Source organism: Schistocerca piceifrons, chromosome 4, assembly GCF_021461385.2.
Source record: "Schistocerca piceifrons isolate TAMUIC-IGC-003096 chromosome 4, iqSchPice1.1, whole genome shotgun sequence".
Taxonomy (NCBI): Eukaryota; Metazoa; Arthropoda; class Insecta; order Orthoptera; family Acrididae; genus Schistocerca; species Schistocerca piceifrons.
Window position 1 is genome coordinate 495,879,228 of NC_060141.1, and position 21,195 is coordinate 495,900,422.

The 21,195-nt window shown below is 37.0% G+C and overlaps 1 protein-coding gene across 1 annotated transcript in view; it reads left to right on the forward strand.

Annotated features, from left to right (window-relative positions):
- The window catches only part of LOC124795944 (calcium/calmodulin-dependent 3',5'-cyclic nucleotide phosphodiesterase 1-like), a 346,486-nt gene that overhangs the window by 255,024 nt on the left and 70,267 nt on the right, over window positions 1-21,195 (forward strand). The window contains exon 4 of the mRNA XM_047260024.1: window positions 4,448-4,564. Coding sequence (XP_047115980.1) covers window positions 4,448-4,564 — 117 coding nt within the window. The remainder of the gene's footprint in view (window positions 1-4,447; window positions 4,565-21,195) is intronic.

The following is a 21,195-nucleotide window of genomic DNA, read 5'->3' on the forward strand; positions in this document are numbered from 1 at the left end:
CATTATATACCAGCTCTGTTGCAATTACTGTTTGGCTTTTTATATTGGTATGACCACCAACCAGCTGTCAACAAGGATGGAAGACTACCACCAAACTGTGGCCAAGAGCATAGTCGACCACCCTGTGGTGCAACATGCAACTGTTTACAACATACTTGATTTTAATTCCTGTTTCATAACCTGTTCCAGCTGGATCCTCCCCTTCACCACCAGCTTTTCTGAACTGTGCAGATGGGGGTTACACATGCAACATTTTGTGTGCCCCTGAAATCATCCCAGCCTCAACTCTACAGCAATCTAATATTCACACACCCTCCTCTCAATTATTACTGCTTCCCTGTCCTGTCACCTCCTCACAATTTGCCTCCCCTCACCAATATCATGGGCTGCTCTCTGTCACCATACCCACTGGTCTTCTCCCCTTCTCTGCTCCTCTCCTTTCCACTCCCCATTCTCCCTTCCTCCTGTCCTCCCTCTCCCAAAGCCACATGATGCTGTGACTGTCAGCCCTTCATGCCACCTCTAGCCCGTGATGCTCCACCACACAGGGCCGATTCCTCTTCCCCCACCCGTTCCCTGCTATTCACCTCCCCTGTCCCTGTCCAACTCTGGACTGTTACTCTCAAGCAATGCTTTTCTGTTTCAGTCTAGCTGGAGTGGCCAGAGATAGTGGTCTTGTTTCTGTGAGGTGTGCTTGCTTGTGTGAACGTGTATGCATTTCTCTATTCTGAAGAAGGCCTTGGCCTAAAGCTGATTTATAACTATCTCTTCATTGTGCCTTTCTGAAATTCAGTATGTGCTCTTTACCATGTACAACAACCTGTCTTTTTCATAAACTTGTTACATTTTTTGTAGTAAGTTAACTTAAGAATGAGAACTGAGCAGGAGCACTTCTGCCAAATTATAAGGGAAGCAGATTGGATAAATAGGATATTTCAAGTTCAGCCAGAGATAGCTTAGAGGTACAGATACCATTTTTCTTATCTAACCTACCTGAAAATGTAATTTAAAATGTAGCTACAAGCTATACACTTAGTCCAAGTCTGTATTGTTTGGACCTACTAATAGTTAATTGTGCCTTGAGTCACTAGGAATTTTTTAAGTTACAACATGGTTCCATAACTGGATGAATTTGTAACCCTTATTTATGTTTCTAACAGTGAAAAATCCAGGATGGAATATAACAATATTATGAAAAGGATAGTTGCTACCTCACCATACTGCTAAGGATAGTTGAGTTGCAGAGAGGCACAACAAAACTGTGTAACAGTCTTTTTGTTGTGCCTATCTGTGACTCAGCATCTGTGCTATATGGTGAGTAGCAACTATCCTTCTCATAATATTGTTATTGATGTTTATGCAGTTATGGCTGTTAGATCATTTTCAGATGCCTCGATTTACATACCAGAAATTTAAATACTTACATGGTTAGCTAGGCAATTACATAAATATGTAAACTTACTTGAACTAAAACAAGTTCCATCAGTACATAGGTTTGTTCAGGTTAGTTCAGATTATGTAGTCTCATAAATATAAAAAGAAGACACAAGTTTTAAATGTTGAGTGCCAAGTTTCTCTGACTAGTCATTGTTTCTCAGAGTCACTATGTAAAGTATGTTGATGTTCATGCTGACAAACATTGGTATTCTGTGACATTTATCATTTAAAATTAGGCCATCTTAGTTTTTTATTGATGTTACTGTATAGTTTGCACTAGCTTATGTGTTGAAAGTAGACAACATTCCATTAGAACTACTGACAGCCTTGGGGGAGCCAGGCCTAACAAAACTCTACCATCTGGTGAGTAAGATGTATGAGACAGGCGAAATTCCCTCAGACTTCAAGAAGAATGTAGTAATTCCAATCCCAAAGAAAGCAGGTGTTGACAGATGTAAAAATTACCGAACTGTCAGTTTAATAAGTCACAGCTGCAAAATACTAACACGAATTCTTTACAGACAAATGGAAAAACTGGTAGAAGCTGGCCTTGGGGAAGATCAGTTTGGATTCCATAGAAATGTTGGAACACGTGAGGCAATACTGACCCTACGACTTATCTTAGAAGCTAGATTAAGGAAAGGCAAACATACATTTCTAGCATTTGTAGACTTAGAGAAAGCATTTGATAATGTTGACTGGAATACTCTCTTTCAAATTCTAAAGGTGGCAGGGGTAAAATACAGGGAGCGAAAGGCTATTTACAATTTGTACAGAAACCAGATGGCAGATATAAGAGTCGAGGGGCATGAAAGGGAAGCAGTGGTTGGGAAGGGAGTGAGACAGGGTTGTAGCCTCTCCCCAATGATATTCAATCTGTATATTGAGCAAGCAGTAAAGGAAACAAAAGGAAAGTTCGGAATAGGTATTAAAATCCATGGAGAAGAAATAAAAACTTTGAGGTTCGCCGATGACATTGTAATTCTGTCAGAGACAGCAAACGACTTGGAAGAGCAGTTGAACGGAATGGACAGCATCTTGAAAGGAGGGTATAAGATGAACATCAACAAAAGCAAAACGAGGATAATGGAATGTAGTCAAATTAAGTCGGGTGATGCTGAGGGGATTAGATTAGGAAATGAGACACTTAAAGTAGTAAAGGAGTTTTGCTATTTGGGGAGCAAAATAACTGATGATGGTCGAAGTAGAGAGGATATAAAATGTAGACTGGCAATGGCAAGGAAAGTGTTTCTGAAGAAGAGAAATTTGTTAACATCGAGTATAGATTTAAGTGTCAGGAAGTCGTTTCTGAAAGTATTTGTATGGAGTGTAGCCATGTATGGAAGTGAAGCATGGACGATAAATAGTTTAGACAAGAAGAGAATAGAAGCTTTTGAAATGTGGTGCTACAGAAGAATGCTGAAGATTAGATGGTTAGATCATATAACTAATGAGGAGGTATTGAATAGAATTGGGGAGAAGAGGAGTTTGTGGCACAACTTGACTAGAAGAAGGGATCGGTTGGTAGGACATGTTCCGAGGCATCAAGGGATCACCAATTTGGTACTGGAGGGCAGCGTGGAGGGTAAAAATCTTAGAGGGAGACCAAGAGATGAATACACTAAGCAGATTCAGAAGGATGTAGGCTGCAGTAGGTACTGGGAGATGAAAAAACTCGCACAGGATAGAGTAGCATGGAGAGCTGCGTCAAACCAGTCTCAGGACTGAAGACCACAACAACAACAACAACATGTGTTGAAAATGGCTTAACAGCTTAAATTGCAGTAACATAAATAAAAGTTACAAATGCAGCCAGTTGTGGAATCATATCATCAATTAGATTACTGAAACACCAGTGACCATGATTCTTTAAGGAATTGTACTTCCATGTATAAAACAGCTTCAAACATGGGTGCATTACAAATGGGTTAATGAGTTAAATATTTGACACTAAGAATGTAAGCGAGCAAAAGTTTAGAAAAGGTTTGAAATTATGCTTAATGTTCTTTGGAAGTTACTAAGTGCTCTCATCATGAAACACTGGATAAATATTGTCTAGGTAATTTGCACTACATTTTCAGCAAAGACAAGTTTTTCACACACCTCAATGTTTTATGACATCAAATCTCCTGAACTGTTTATTGTACAATTACGTAATTTTGCAGGTACATTCAGTGGTATAGGTCAATACTGTCTGCAAACTGTGTTATGTATAGGGTTGGTAATAAAGAAGTGAAAAAATCAAACACAATGTTTGCTGCTGAAGTTTTACTGCATGAACACCTAAATTAAAGTAAGCAATAAACTTTTCACCTTTCATCATTATGTGGGTACTGTCAGCAAGAGAAAGGTTGTAAAGATTTAAAAGTATCTGTGAAGTGTGTTTGAAGTCACTGAGTGCTCTCATTGCCAAACACTGATATTGACACACTGCCTCAAGACAAATGCTGCCCAGTTTCTAACTGTACTATTTGTCTTATTGTGTTGGAATATTAACATAAGATTATCTCTCTTTAATGTGTAGATTATGACAGCATTTAAAAAAATTTTAATTCATTCAATAATTAAATGAAATATTGAAAACCAAATTTCTGTTGCCCCTGGAAGCAGTCAGAAAGGTAACTTGCAACTGGTACTGGGTTGTTGGACAGTTGCTTAGTAATGCAGATGTGCTTATTAAACAAACCTACAAAAAGAAATTTGTAGTTTGTTATGTGTTGTTTGTTCTTTCCAAAATCATTTCCTTTTTTCCTTAGTCTATGAAACATGTTCAAGATTTTGTTATATTTTTATGTTGCTGTCCCTACAACTTCCACACTGTATGTGTATGTAGCTCTTCATTTGTCATTAAAATAGGCACTACAAGTTTTGTGAAACATCAAAATATTTAAATGCAATGTATTTACTATTTTCAAATAGACTAATGGTTCTTTACGATTTTTAGTATATTTATATATTATTATTCACATGTCACATAAAATTCACACCAACTCTTTTTGTATCATTTCAGACACTGGATGAGTGGTCATTTGATGTGTTTGCACTTAGCGAGACAGCCACAAATATGCCTGTCAAGTATCTTGGGTATGATCTCCTCAATCGATATGGGATGATACATAAGTTTAAGGTAATGACAATCTTCTTTTTTTCCCATGTAGAATGTTGTTAGTTTGATAGATGATACAAAACAACTATAAAAGGCCATTAATTTTACTCCAATATAATGTGTCCAACTACCTAATTTAACTTTAATAGAGTGTCTTTTTTTTATTTAACATGAAGATTCTTATCTAACAGTCAACAATTATCATTAAATTAGCAAACATCAGCTCACCCCGTCCAATCTCGAAGGTGACTAATGCTAATGAACGCTACAGCATGTATTTAAAGCAAACCTGATTTACATCCTCATAGTGGCACTGCTAGTGTCACTCTCATGTGTTTGGTGTGAACTTTGAATAAACATAATTTTTCAGATTTAGAAACATGCCTACCAACTTTTGTTTATCTCACACAACCCCTTCTTGGTGTACGTCAGAATATTTAAGCCTATTTGAGAAACACATTTATTCAGAGGGCTGGACATTAATTACAATCAATCAGACTGAGGGATGTGGTGCAGTGGTTAGCTCACTGGATTCACATTTGGGAGGACAATGGTTCAAACCCACATCCGGCCATCCTGATTTAGGTTTTTTGTGATGTCCCTAAATCACTTCAGGCAAATGCCAGGATGGTTCCTCACAAAGGGCATGGCCGACTTCCTTCCACATCCTTCCCTAATCTGATAGGATCAGTGACCTTGCTGTTTGGTCCTCTTCCCCAAATCAACCAACCAAACAACTGACAATAAGTGTGGAATCATATCATACACATAGATGGTTACAGTGCTGTGTATTCTGTTCCAAATGAATTCAATTTTTGTCTTCTATAGGCAATATGAAACACATTATCTTCATAGTTTGTCACATTTACATCAGTTTTCATTACATTTATGAAAAATTCATCAAAACGATCTGACGTTTTGCAGCTGAACAATAGTGGGCAAGAGGAGAAGGACAGATATGTTGGAAGTTTTGGCCTTGGAAGAAGGAACGAGAGAGAGAAAATGTAGGAACAGTGTCATGGTAGAAAACACCTTGTGTGAGCACTATAAAAGAAGAAGATACATCAGTAAATCAAGTCTTAATGACGAATGTTACCAATTTGACTATTTATTAACACAAACAATAAATAAAAATAGCATTAGAAATGATATCAGTTACCCAGTAGAAGATATCTGCAAAAATCATAATCTAGCCATCAGAGAACACTGTGTTAGACTGAAGAAGGTTTGAAAGGTAAGAAAAGAGAAATATTGAATTTTTAAATATTAAATAAAGGGGGAAAAGAAGATTATTTTATAGCATAATTCAGGAAGAGTAAGCCAGGTAACAAATGTAACTTAAAAGAGCAACAAAACAAGTGCTAGAAATAAAGAGAAAAGGAAACATATGGATAGCAGATGAAAAGATCAGTAACATGGAGGAAAGGAGGACATGGAAGAATCTGAACACAAAGAAGGCAAAGAATGTACAATGATTTACATAATAAATTCATAATAGAAAATCCAGGATGGAATGTAACAATATTATGAGAAAGAAAATTGCTACTCACCATACAGTGGAGATGCTGAGTTGCAGATAGGAACAACAAAAAGATTTTCACACTTAAAGCTTTCAGCCAATGGCCTATGTCAACAGTAGACACACACACACACACACACACACACACACACACACACACACAAATGCAAAGGCCATTGGCCGAAAGCTTTAAGTATGAAAATCTTTTTGTTGTGTCTATCTGTGACTCAGCATATCCGCTATATGGTGAGTAGCAACTTTCCTTCTCGTAATATTGTTAAATTCATAATAAAGGCAGGTGAAACCATACAGATGTGGGTAGAGAAGAAATGTAATGACATCAGACAACAATTAGAGAGAATATGACATAACGTACACTACCACTTATTAATTTCTATAGAACTAATAACTGGCATCTAGTTCCTTATAATTACTGTATGATACCACAGCTATATTTCAGTAAACAAAGAAATAGTACAGCATTGATGAACATGTCAGGTTTATGTGTTTGTTTTCATCTACATGCAGTATTATCCTGAAGAGTGTTGTACACTTGTAAAATAGTTTCCTGAACTGGTATGTTTGTTTACCTGTGTGGCGAAGTAATACCTATTCCATATTGCCCTCTTGTTCCCTGTATTATTGTGGTGTCCACAATGTACCCCAAGCAATTGGTACAATACAGACTATATGGTTACTGCACTACATTTCCTTAGTGATGTTTAACAGTTTACATATCTCTATTATGGCTCCAACAGTGGAGGTCCATAGACAAATGTGCTGCAGTTGTAACATTCAGACAATCAGGTGTATCTGTGCCCCAAATAGCGAAACAATGTGGTGTATCTATAACGCGAAAGCAATACATCTTCACTGCCAGAAGACAACTGGTACCAAAAAGGACCTACCGCAAACATAACAGTGTTTTAAATGACTAAAAGTGATGAAAAATTCATTGAAATTGCTGGCAAGAGAAATAATTTCACAACAGTAGGACAAATTCATGCAGAATTAGTCGAAATGAATATCAAAACCATATATATTGCAGTAGTAAAAACCAGACTGATTGATGCTGGCTGTGTGTGCCAGCGAAGAAACCCCTTATGAAGCCCACAAATAAAATGGAGAGACTTGAACAGGCTAGGAAATATAGTAAGGGGACACTTGAAGTGTGGAAGAAAGTGTTATTCACAGATGAATGGAAATTGAAGATTGTTGATATCAGAAGGAGGACACTTGTTCAGCTATCCAATGGAGAAAGGGTGTCCCAGCAGTGTATTCTACATATAGTTAAATGCAATTGGGATTCTATAGCAGTTTGGAGGTGTTTTGTGGAAGATAGATTTGGCATCATTATGAAAATAGGAGGGTATATGGACCAGAAGCACTACCACTGCATACCTGAGTATTATAACATACCAGGATAATGACCTAAAACATTGGTCACATTCTGTAAGAAGTACATTGCATCAAACGAAAAAGAGAAGGTGCTGAAAGACATGGTGTGGCCATCTCAAAGCTGTGATTGGAATCCTACTGATGTGTTCTAGGATGAAGTGGATAGACATGTCCAGGAAGTACACACAACAAGAAAGAAATATCTCCGGAATGTCGTTAAGGATATGTTGGGTCATATAGACTCACAATACCTACATAAACCGATTGATCAAATGAATTGAGCTTGTGAGGCAGTCTAAGTGAGGGTACTTCGATGAAAGTAAAATATAATTTTTCTGTTTGTATTATATTAAGTATATATAATTATATTTTTGGAGAAATAAATTTTTGTCCGTGTTCATATTTGAAGTATCAGGTAACAGTCGTGGTTTATGGACATTAATTACCAGTACTGTATAAAGAAACAGTTGGGTTGCTGTATGAGGAGGGACAAGAGAGTGTTATGGAGACAGAGACTGAGCATGAAAGGTGTTGAACAACCCCTGCAAAGTAAAAGAGGTGGAACAAATACATTGAGTGGTTATATTGCCATGAGATGTGGGGAGGGGAGGGGAGGAGGGGTGGAGAAGATGAGTTGGAACAACTTGAACTGGAATTGGAAAGTGTATAGCGAAGGATGAAGAGAAGAGCTAGAGAATTCTAAAGCATGAATTAGAGGCAGCTTTTAAGGGGATAAAAAAACTAGAAAGCCACAGGAAATGATGAGCTGCCAAGAAAAGTATGAAAAATCCTTAGTTGTAATAGTAAAGGAAGAGCTATTTGGAATATGCAGGGAAATATACTCAATGGGATATTGACTTAATGACATTTTGGAAACAATCTTGGTATCCCACAAAAAGAAAACCAACACAACTACTTGTCAAGAACTTAGACCTTTAAGCCTGTTACCACATGCAGCCAAGGATTTACGCGAGTGCTGAATAAAAAGATGTATAACAAATTGGTTTTATAATCACTATATGACTATTATAAGAATGAAACAATCACAGATAATACTAATTAAATCCAATAAACCTCAGTCTCTCCATAACAGTCTGTGACACCTCAGTTCTTGAGTCATGACTTTATTCCTTGTCTCCTGTGTATATTGACTGTACTCTATTAAATCACTTCAGGGACTCCTTTCCTCCAATACAACTACACACCTCACCCTACAAACCCACACTGCCATTCTGCACCATGTCAATGCCCAAAATCATGTTGACTGTATAATAGCTCAAATAAAGCCAATAACAGAAGAAGAAGTTCACCACCCTGGCTAAGTGTGAGCATATGCAGCACTTTTACACCCCCATATGAACTTGTTTCACCCTGGCTAAGTGTGAGCATATGCAGCACTTTTACACCCCCATATGAACTTGTTTTCAAAATTGTCTTCAGATAATTTAAAAAAATAGAAGAAAATTAAAATGTAACTTTTGCATGATTTCTCACTACCAGTAACATAGCTCAAAGAAACTTGGGTCATACTGCTGCAATATAGTAAAGAACATAAATGAAAGAAATATGCAATGAGATGAACAGAAATGGCCCTTTTATTCAAAGTCAACAATCACACTGAAGTGACCGGGGTTCATGATTGTCTCCTGGACATTACAAAAGATGGGATATCTTTCTTAAAAGGGTGTGTGTACCACAGGTGCCAATGCATGCCTTGCAACATGTTCCCACACTGACCACAAGACTGGTAAGGAGTTCTTGTAGTTTTATGTTCCATTCCTCCAAGAACATGATTCACAGTTGCTGGAAGGTACATGTGGGTATGCTGCAATATGTCTCCCCAACACATCTCACATGTGCTTGATGGGATTTAAATCATGGACTGGACAGGCCAGTCCATCACTGAATATTCTCTTCTTCCAAGAGCTCCTGCACCTGCACTGTTTAAGGCATGTGCACATTGTCATCCATAAAAATGAAGTCAGAGCTGAGTGCACTCCTGAAAAGCTGCACGTGGGAAAGGAGTGTCACAATAATGTTGATCAGTGAGTGTACCATGTTCAAAGATAGTGAGATCAATGCATTCATGCAAGATTATGCCTCCCCAAACCATAACACCTGGACCACCAACATGATCCTGTTGGACAGTGGTCTTGAGTGCGTTACATGTTCCCACATCTTGCCACATGAGTGTACATCCAATTTCATTGTAAGTAAAGTGAAATTATTGAAGTAGAAATATTGTAACTGCCACACAGGTGTACTTACTATTGGTTAGCATATAGATGTAAATATTTATGTCATTATGAAATTTAATACAGTAAAACTTGGTCGAAACAGAATGGCATGGGGCCAAAATAGTTTTCCAAATTGCACAAGTTTCCAGCACTAGGCTACTGTAGCCTGCAGCCAGGCGACTAGCGCGAGTTTTGGTGTTCTCGTAAAGATAAGTTATTTTAGATTATAAAACATATAGATTAGTACTGATTACGTGGTAAATAAGTGTATTAGTGTGCCGTTTAAGTGTACCATTAAAGGTTTCACTTTTCTTTACGTAATATAGCAGAAAACGCGAAAAGACCGTACAGTCGTATTTTTTGTTTACGTTCTGCTGCAGCAAATCTATAGAATTTCGCTTAGTTGTTCCTTGCTCTCTCCAGCAATTTAACTTAGCTTACCTCTTCATTATTTAACTAGCATTTCCGGAAAGTAGCGTAAAGTTTAACTTGTTGTTTCAGAAACTTTTCACTTTTGTTTTTGTTTACACACAGTTGCGTATAGGCCAAATTTGTGTAACCATATTTTCGTGTTTATCTGTAATTTAACTGACTTATTCTTAATCAACTATTACGTTTATCATGAGTGAAAAGTGCTTGACTTGCCGTAGAATTGTTAGGTCGGGGCTTTGGTGTGATGGGTGCTGTAGTTTTTTCCATGTGGGTGACTGTAGTGGCGTGGGAATAGGGGAAGTAAATGAGACTCATCAGTGGTTTTGTAGGATTTGTAGTAGAGATAGGAAGATACTGGAACAGGAGGGGAAAATTGCTGCCCTTCAGGCTGAATTAGACAAGGCCAGGGGAGATCTTGACAGGTTAAGGAGGGAGAAGGGTAAAGAGAGGTGGGAAGTGGCAACAGGCAACAGGAGGAACAGGCCTAGAACTTTGTCTGACAGCTTTATGGTGAATGTGGAAAATAGATTTGACCTGTTGCTTCAGTTAGAAGCTGGTGAGCCTCAAGCAGTTGCAGGTGTAGACAGGGCACAACAAACTTTCAGCAGCAGATTGAAAAGTAAGAATGTAGGGAAATCAGAAAAGAGAAAGAAAGTGTTGTTGTTAGGTAGTTCCCATGGAAGAGGCGTTGGCCAACTCTTGCAGGATGAACTAGGATCAGAATACCAGGTCACCAATTTTTTTAAACCTAGTGCTGGTCTGGAGCAGGTGACAGAGGATTTAGGATCACTTTGCAAAGATTTCACTAAGGAAGACACCGTGGTTATAGTGGGTGGGGCAGGTAACAGTATTGACAGAAATCCTGGGTACAGTATAGAGTGTGACCTGGCGAAGATTGCATCAGCATCGAAGCATACTAGTGTTGAGTTTGTATCTGTTCTTGGGCGTCATGACCGACCTCATTTGAACTCTTCTGTCAAGAGAGTTAATTTGGAGCTGGAACGGCTGCTCATGTCGGGTGCGGGGTCACACATTGGTGTGGTTCAAGTTGATTCTCTCAGTAGGTGGGATTATACTAGGCATGGCCTTCACCTCAACAGGAAGGGGAAGGGTAAATTGGCTGGGGAAATAGCAGGAAAGTTAAAGGGGGGAGGCACTGTCATGAGTGGTAAAATACCAGTGGTTATAGGATTCAGAAAAGACCCTTTTTTAGGGTAGGGAGGACAGAAAGAAAGCAAATTTTAAGAGAGGTTAGAACTGAGACAAACCTTCAGTTTGAAAAAGAAATCAAAAAACATAATTCCAGCTTATTACATCAGCATAAACAGCCATTGGTTAAGAATTTTCAACTGTCAGCAGATATTTTAACTCCACCCAATTTTAACTCAGACAATGTGAAATGTCAGCTATCTTTATTGCATCAAAATATTCGAGGACTGAGAAATAAAATTAATGAATTAACTATATGCATAGATGAATTAGAGTCTTCAAACCCAGCTGACATAATCTGCCTCTCTGAACATCATGTGACCACTGGTATAGAACTTTTAAGTGTTACAGGGTTTAGGTTAGCATCTCACTTTTGTAGATCAGAAATGGAGAAAGGAGGAGTTGCCACATTCATCAGGAACTGTCATAAATTTAAGAACATAGACATTCATAAATTTTGCCTAGAACAGCATATGGAAGCATGTGCAACAGAATTAGATTTTCACAAAAAATCTTTCATAATATTAAGTGTATATCGAGCACCTGCAGGTAACTTTAATCTGTTTGTAAACCACCTTGAAGCTGTACTGGCCCATTTAATAACCAAAAACAAAGAAATAGTGGTTGCTGGTGATTTCAATGTAGATTTCCTTAAAGACTCTCCGAATAAGAACTTATTTGAGTTAGTAACACTATCATTCAACTTAATTCCCACAGTAAAGTTCCCCACTAGGATAGCCACTTGCTCACAAACAGCCATTGATAATATCTTTATAGAAAAGTCTAATGAACAAAATTATATTACAAAACCAATAGCCAATGGCCTCTCAGACCATGACATGCAGTTCCTTCTGTTAAATGTTAATACTGAACAGGATATAAAATCTGTTAAATCTGAGCTCAAGAGGGTAATCAGTAAGCCAAAAATTGATTATTTTAGGACACTCCTCAGAGACATTCACTGGACTGATGTTTACAGTGCTCATGGCATGAATGAAAAATATAACATTTTTGCTAATAAAGTGCTTACCTTATTTGAACACTGCTTTCCCCCAAAACTTACCAAGGTTAGAGGAAAATCTACAAAGAAGCCATGGATTACTCGAGGAATAAGGGTATCTTGTAAAACAAAAAGAAAACCGTATCTGTCAATCCGAAACATTTCCAATGTTGATGCTATAGCACATTATAAGAAATACTGCAAAATATTAAAGACTGTAATATGGATGTCAAAGCAAATATATTACAAGGAAAAGATAGTCATATCAGATAACAAAATAAAGACAATATGGGATATAGTGAAGGAGGAGACCGGTAGGACCAGACATGAAGAAGAACAAATAGCATTAAGAGTAAATGATACATTGGTGACAGATGTGTATAGTGTTGCAGAACTTTTTAACAAACATTTTATAACTGTTACTGAAAAGATGGGGTTGTCAGGTTCGGTAGATGCTGCTATGGATTACCTTAGACCAGACATTTCAAGTAATTTCCATAATATGAATTTGACCCTCACTACCCCAACAGAAATAATGTCCATCATAAAATCTTTAAAATCAAAAACATCTAGTGGGTATGATGAAATATCAACAAAGTTAATTAAAGAATGTGATTCTGAGCTGAGTAACATATTAAGCTATCTGTGTAACCAGTCGTTTATCAGTGGAATATTTCCTGAATGGCTGAAATATGCTGAAGTTAAGCCACTGTTTAAGAAGGGAGATAAAGAAATGGCATCAAATTTCCGTCCAATTTCACTGTTACCAGCATTCTCAAAAATTTTCGAAAAAGTAATGTACCGTCGTCTTTATAACCATCTTATCTCAAATAACATACTGTCAAAGTCACAGTTTGGATTTCTAAAAGGTTCTGATATTGAGAAGGCTATCTTCACTTACAGTGAAAATGTGCTTAATTCATTAGACAAAAAATTGCAGGCAACTGGTATATTTTGTGATCTATCAAAGGCATTTGACTGTGTAAATCACAATATCCTTTTAAGTAAACTAGAATATTATAGTGTAACAGGAAATGCTGCAAAATGGTTCAAATCTTATATCTCTGGCAGGAAACAAAGGGTGTTATTAGGAAAGAGCTTGATACATGTCTATCAGGCATCATCCAACTGGGAACTAATTACATGTGGGGTCCCACAAGGTTCCATTTTGGGGCCCTTACTTTTTCTTGTGTATATCAATGACCTTTCATCAGTAACAATACCAGATGCCAAGTTTGTTTTGTTTGCCGATGATACAAACATTGCAATAAATAGCAAATCAAGTGTAGTCTTAGAAAGATCAGCCAATAAAATATTTGTGGACATTAATCACTGGTTCCTAGCCAATTCTTTGTCACTAAACTTTGAAAAAACACACTACATGCAGTTCAGAACTTGTAAGGGGTGTCCCAAGAGTATATGTCTAACATATGATGACAAGAAGATAGAAGAAGTGGACAGTGTTAAATTCTTGGGATTACAGCTTGATAATAAATTCAATTGGGAGGAGCACACCACAGAACTGCTGAAGCGTCTTAACAAATCTCTGTTTGCAATGCGAATTTTGTCAGACGTAGGGGATATAAAAATGAAAAAGCTGGCATACTATGCTTACTTTCATTCCATAATGTCATATGGGATTATTTTTTGGGGTAATTCATCAAGCCAAGCTAAAGTTTTCCGGGCACAAAAACGTGCAGTAAGAATTATATGTGGTGTGAACTCAAGAACATCCTGCAGAAGCCTGTTTAGGGAACTAGGGATACTAACTACAGCTTCCCAGTATATTTATTCCTTAATGAAATTTGTCATTAAAAATATATCACTTTTTCAAACCAACAGCTCAATTCATGGAATCAATACTAGAAATAAGAATAATCTTCACAAGAATTTAAAGTCACTTAGTCTTGTACAAAAAGGTGTGCATTATTCAGGAACACACATTTTCAATAACTTGCCAGCAGCCATAAAAAGCTTAACAACCAATGAAATTCAGTTTAAGAGAAGCCTAAAGGATTTATTGGTGGCCAACTCCTTCTACTCCATTGATGAATTTCTTAGTAAAACCAACTGATTTGTATATAAGTACAACATAACTTCTGCACAATTTCAGTGCAGTGATGTGTTCATTGAAAATTTGTGTGTGTGTGTAAGTATAATCTGACTTCTGCACCATTTCAGTGCAGTAATGTGTTCATTGTAAATAAGTATTACAGTAGTTGTATTACATGTTTATTACCTTATAAATAAATAAAAAACGTTTTTTATTTTAAATTCAGTGCATTAGTATTTGTAAAATGACTCTTAGTGTTCATTAAAAATGACGATCATTCCACTTGGGACCTGTGGAATGGTACATTAGCTTATTTGTTTTAGTTGTAAATATTTGTAATGTATTGTTGTTTTTCTGACATGTTCCACATCCAGGAGGACCTCCTCACTACGGATCAATTGGAATGAAAGTAAATCTAATCTAATCTAATCTAAATATACAATTTGTCAATCAATATGCACAAAAGTTTAAATTTGTGATTATGCTAATATTTATGTATTTTTACTCCTGTACAGTAGGTGTTCAGTTTCTGTCTACTGTATAGTGGAACACTATAGAGTATTACATTAATTAATACTTAATTTGCCATGTGTGTATTTCTACTTTAAATTCATGTATTGCTTAAATTCATGTATTGTTGTACATACATATTATTCCTTTGTTTGTCTACTTAATATTTCACTTTTTCTGCCACTTATCAAGAGGGGAAAGCTGTTTAAATTTCCTTTTCAATTTATTTATTTATTTATTTTTGTACACAACTTTTTGCACTATACAATAGTTCTAACAGCTTGAGAGAATTTGTGTGTGCCACAAATTGCATAACATCATTTATGCATGGAATAGCTTCTTTAGGTGGATTAATTTTTTCTAGCGACATCATTTTGTTCCACTTCTCCTCCTTTATTTCCTTTTATATTGGAGATTTCTATCAGATCTGTTGCCAAAGTAAAACTTGAGTGAATTGATAGAAAATCATCACTTCAGATTTTTCAGATGTAGTCATGTGGACTACATGAAATGTTTTGGATTTGAATTAATTCAGCAATTACTGTTGCTTTTCTTGAGCTTCAAAGAGTGGAGAAGCATGTTGTTCATCACCTCCAAACCCCTCCTTGTTGAAACACTTAGTGACAGTTTTGGGCTTTATTTCACTTACTGCCAAGCCTATCAAATTCACTACATGCGAAACAGAAACTGACTATGCAAGAGCAAAAGCACTTTTCATTTCTTCAACACTAAGAATAAAATACAGCATCAATATTTGTCTTTAATAGGTCTTGAATGTATAAATAATCCCTTGGTCCTTGTGTTGTGCAAGGCTGATTGAACCTGGTTTCACATTTATTAACTTGACTTTCAGGTGTCGGGTCTCATTGTCTAGGAATAAGTGTCCTCAATAAGACCATTCACCATTCATGTCTTTTTATTGCTTGCCATGTGACTCAGAGCCTACTGACATCTATATTTTTGAAACAACAGGATTTTGCTGCCTTTCAAATAATCAGGGCTTCTCCATTTCATCTAACATGTTTCGACACAGCAGTATAGGAGTCTTTCCTAGGACATTTTTTGGCCAAAGCACTTTTCACCTCAAATTACTAGGGATTTTGAAGGCAGTGTGCACTGAAACAGTCATGTTTCATCAATACTGAATATGTCTTTTGGGTCATAATTCACAATTAGCTTGTGCAGTATTGTTTTCCATTCTGTTGCCACATTTTCCTGCTCATCTTTAGCTTCCCCATGCACTTCATTCCACATTATGTCGTATCTAGCTTTGACACTGTCCAGCAGTATTGTAGGTGCTTTAGACCTTTAGTGAATTTCAGAGCCTCACTCTGCAACATTGCCCACACACTTACAAACTGTTCCCACATTATCTCGTTAATTTCTTCATTTCCATCATCTTTGCCTTTTTTTCATTTGCCCATTCACTTTCATCCAGTCATCCCATATATTATCCTTATTACCATTGTTTCATAAGGTTTCATAAATTTATGTTTTAGCACGTTTGAAATGCAACAATATTTCACACACAGATAATTTGTCTTTCTCACTTGCCTCATGTTCAACATCAAGTTGTCACTTAAAATGCTATAAGGCTACATAAATTGGCAGATAATAAAGCAGATTGTTCATTTATTTGGAATGCTGTACCTTGCTGGATCAAACCATTGTTTAATGAGACAACAACACTTTTATGAAACAACTTCGTCAGGGCTCTACAGTCTTTGTGTTAAAATGCAGTGACCTGGTATAGACATGAGTAACTGAAGTTTACTGTAATACAGTACTATAAGCTTTCTTTCTTCATTATATAAGCCATAGGAGAGTGTCGCAAAACAAGGATAATGCAATGTAGTCGAATTAAGCCGGGTGATGCTGAGGGAATTAGATTAGGAAATGAGCCACTTAAAGTAGTAAAGGAGTTTTGCTATTTGGGGAGCAAAATAACTGGTGATGGTTGAAGTAGAGAGGATATAAAATGTAGAATGGCAATGGCAAGGAAAGCGTTTCTGAAGAAGGGAAATTTGTTAACATCGAGTATAGATTTAAGTGACAGGAAGTCGTTTCTGAAAGTATTTGTATGGAGTGTAGCCACGTATGGAAGTGAAACATGGACGATAAATAGTTTAGACAAGAAGAGAATAGAAGCTTTCGAAATGTGGTGCTACAGAAGAATGCTGAAGATTAGATGGGTAGATCACATAACTAATGAGGAGGTATTGAATAGAATTGGGGAGAAGAGGAGTTTGTGGCACAACTTGACAAGAAGAAGGGACCGTTTGGTAGGACATGTTCTGAGACATCAAGGGATCACAAATTTAGCATTGGAGGGCAGTGTGGAAGGTAAAAATCGTAGAGGGAGACCAAGAGATGAATACACTAAACAGATTCAGAAAGATATAGGTTGCAGTAAGTACTGGGAGATGAAGAAGCTTGCACAGGATAGGGTAGCATGGAGAACTGCATCAAACCAGTCTCAGGACTGAAGACAACAACAACAACAACAACAGGAGAGTGTCGCAGAGATACTGAAGAAGCTGAACTGGTTGACTTGTGAAGACAAATATAAACTGTCCCAGAAAAGTCTACTAACAAAGTTTCAAGAACTGCCTTTAAAAGATGACTCTAGGAACATACTACAACCTGTTACGTATCATTCACATAGGGATCAGGAGCACCAGATTCGAATAATTACAATATACACAGAGGCATTTAGACAATCATTCTTCCTGCATTCCATACAAGACTGGAATGGGAAGAAACCCTAACAACTTTTACAATAGGACGCACCCTCCGCATGCATTTCATGGTGGTTTGCAGAATATAGGTGTAGATACAGAAGTCTTAAAATTTGCGTTCCATTTCTGTGTTAGGTATATTCTGCTTTATACAAAAAACTTTGCCCATAAAAGTGAGTTGAGTGTGTCAGGACTGAAATATTTGTGCTGTTTAGTCAGCTTTCTGAATTATATGCATAACGGGTTGATCAAATTTTACTATAATAAACTTTATAAAAAATGTATGTAAGATATTCAGTATTTGTACAGAGAAATAGAAACATTTGTGTTACATTTCAAATTGGTGTCCTTTAATTTGTCATATACTCATGAAAACCTAAGATGTCTGCTTCAAAAGACAAATGGAAGAAATCACAGAAAAGGATATATTAACAACCAACATGAGGATGAAATGGTCTGTTTTCTTTTTTCATCTACCTTTCTTGTGGCATCATACCTGCAATGGAGTTTGCAGCATATTCATTGCCATCATGTAGTGCCATTTTAAAAAGAGACTCTGGTATTGTGAACTCACTTCCCACTATACACAAAATTTGCAAATAAAATTTGTGGATCAAGTTTTACTATAATAAAGCAGAGCATTAATTTATTTAGAGTGCTTGACCTTGCTGGATCAAACCACTGTTCAACAAAACAACAACTCTGCTGTGTCACAATGTTGTAGTCATTATAAACAATAATTCTTGGTGGTCTGCCACTACTTCTGTTTTTCTTCCAGCCAGATAAACATAAAATTATCTGAATGCAAATAATACAATCAAATTTCTTTCAGTCACAGGGCATTTTCTTTTCCATATGTTAAAGAACTACTGACAAAGCCAGTGGTCCTGACTCTCTATACTTCCTCAATTTCTTCTGATTGATGCAAATGGACTCCCCAAGTCATGTTTCAAACTAGCATACTAAATAAAAAATCTGCCATTGCCTGCTGATTTGAATACACACTGGATTACTACATTGGCAGACTTTACTATTGGCTGTGATGGTTAGGCTTTTGATCCCTTTGACATTCTGGTTAACTGTCTTGTTCTGTTTTTGGCTCTAGTGGACGTTGATTCAGCATGGAGTGGATGCAAAGTAATGACTTGTTGTCCTGTGACTGTGTTGAATGCATCATGTATTTTTCAGTTTAAGTGTTGAATACTTCATGAACCAGGTTGGTGTGAATCTCTACTGGAGCAAGACAAAGAGGAAGTGATTGTAAAGAAAATGAAAGAATGGAGTCAGATATGGTGAACAAGATGTGTGAATTGTTTATTTGAAAATGTTTTCTCAAAGAAACCAGCTGTGATAATAGACCCACTGTACAAAACTAAGATTAAACATTGTAAGCAACATTACACAGAACAATACCCTGTACTACAGGCAAAGAAGTTCATTGTGGAGAAAGAGAAACAGTGCATGTTATCAAAAATCTGTTGAATGAGGACACAGTCAACATTATAATCCTTTAAACTCAGTAGACAAGAAAAATGGTGATGTAAGGTTGGTTCTCAGTGCCCTCAATGCAAACCAAATCCTTGAGCCTGAAAGAGATCAGTCAGAAACATTTACATCTTGATGTGTCAGGTGTTCTGCGAGATATCAGTGTCATTCTTGCATGATATTTCAATAGTGTGACATGTTATCTTCATTGCTACCTGATGAAGATAATGAATCACACTTCAACACACACACACACACACACACACACACACACACACACACACCTATGACTGCAGTCTCAGGCAACATGCAAGAATGACTCTGATATTGTGCAGAATGTCCGACACCTCAAGATGTCAACAGACTGCACACACATCATTAGATGAATTACTGCAGAAGTTCAACCAAGCTAAAATCTTCTATAACCAAGACATGGCAGCAGGATATCTTCAGATTGAATCAGAAGAAGATTCAAGGCAGTACACAGCTTTTCTGTCTGAGTGAAAATGCTATAAATGTCACATGATGCCATTTGGATTAAACTTGTGTCACTTCTTTTACAAGGGAACTTGATGTAGTCCTGGGTGAGGAAGAAATGAGTAAAATTATAATGTATGTAGATGATATATTGATAACTACTGTGATGTGGCAAGTGTGTACAATGTCACTAGAACAGATACTTTGAAGATTTCAAGAAGAAAATGTTACTGTCAGTTTTAATAAGACAGAGTTCACAAGGAAAGAGGCAAAATTTTAAGTTTACACTATTACAAACTGAGAAATAAAACCAGATGATGAATAACTATGAGCAGTCAGTGATATTCCAAGACCTAATTGTCAAAGATGGTTGCACCTATTTTCAATTTCTATAGAATATTTGTTGGGATAGAAATACAGAACAGCTATGTGGGTGAACTATTTGATAAAGAAAAACAGTATGTGGAAGGGGATGGATGAATGTGAGGCAGATTTCTGTCCATTAAAGAGCAAGCTGTACATGGCTGACCATTAAAATTGCAACATCATGAAGGCGGTATGCAGTGAACATCAAATGGCATTAGAAGTAATACATTTTTGGATACTCAAATGATTAACATCTCAGTGTGCCTGCAGAAAGTAGATAGGAGTGATGGCAGGTATAGTTTGTGTATAAGGAAAGATTATGCAGCGAATTTCTAAATCAGAAATTACATCTCAATGTTATTTGTTTGTGATGCAGTTGTGTTATGTGTCATATAAGAAGGAGAAATGACTATCAGAATGTGTCAGAATTTGACAGCGGTTGCATTGTGGCCTGTCAAGGCTTTGGTCTGTTGTTCAACAATATTGTTGCATGTGTTGATCAGTATCATACAACTATCATTAATGGGCATCACTGCCTTCCAGGATCTCAGTAGCCCCATATGACTAGTGCCCAATAGGACAGACAAATAAAGGAAATGTATTCACTGTTGCAAATGTGGACATCCATCAGCTGTAGAACGAAATGATGACAGTTAAAATTTGTGTTGGATCAGGACTCGAACCCTGATTTTGTGTTTATTGAGAATGGTCGCCTTACAGGTAGGCTACACAAGCACCAACTCATGGCCAGACCCAAGCTTCCATATGTCATCTCCAATGTGCCAACAACCTGTACTTATACATTTTTTATATATATTCTTGTACAAGGCAGATATTTTAATTGATGATTACTTGCTTGGTATCGGCAGATAAATACGGTATTGCAGTGCCTGTGTTTTTCCAAGGTACAATGCAATGTTCCATAAGACACGAATGCATGTCCAAGGAGCAGGCACTGGGGTGATTACAGCCATTATGAAATGTATGAAATGTCCTTGAAGTTGTGGATATGGACAACAATCAGTTGCATAATGTAATGACGACAGTGAAAATTTATGCTGGACCAGGGCTCAAACACAGCTTTCCCACTTATCACAAGCAGTTGCCTTATCATTAGGCTATCTGAGCACGCTCATGGCCAGACCCAAACTTCCATATGTCATCGGCCATGTGTCAACAACCTGTACTCGTACATCCATTATACACATTCCCGTCCAGGGGAGGCGTC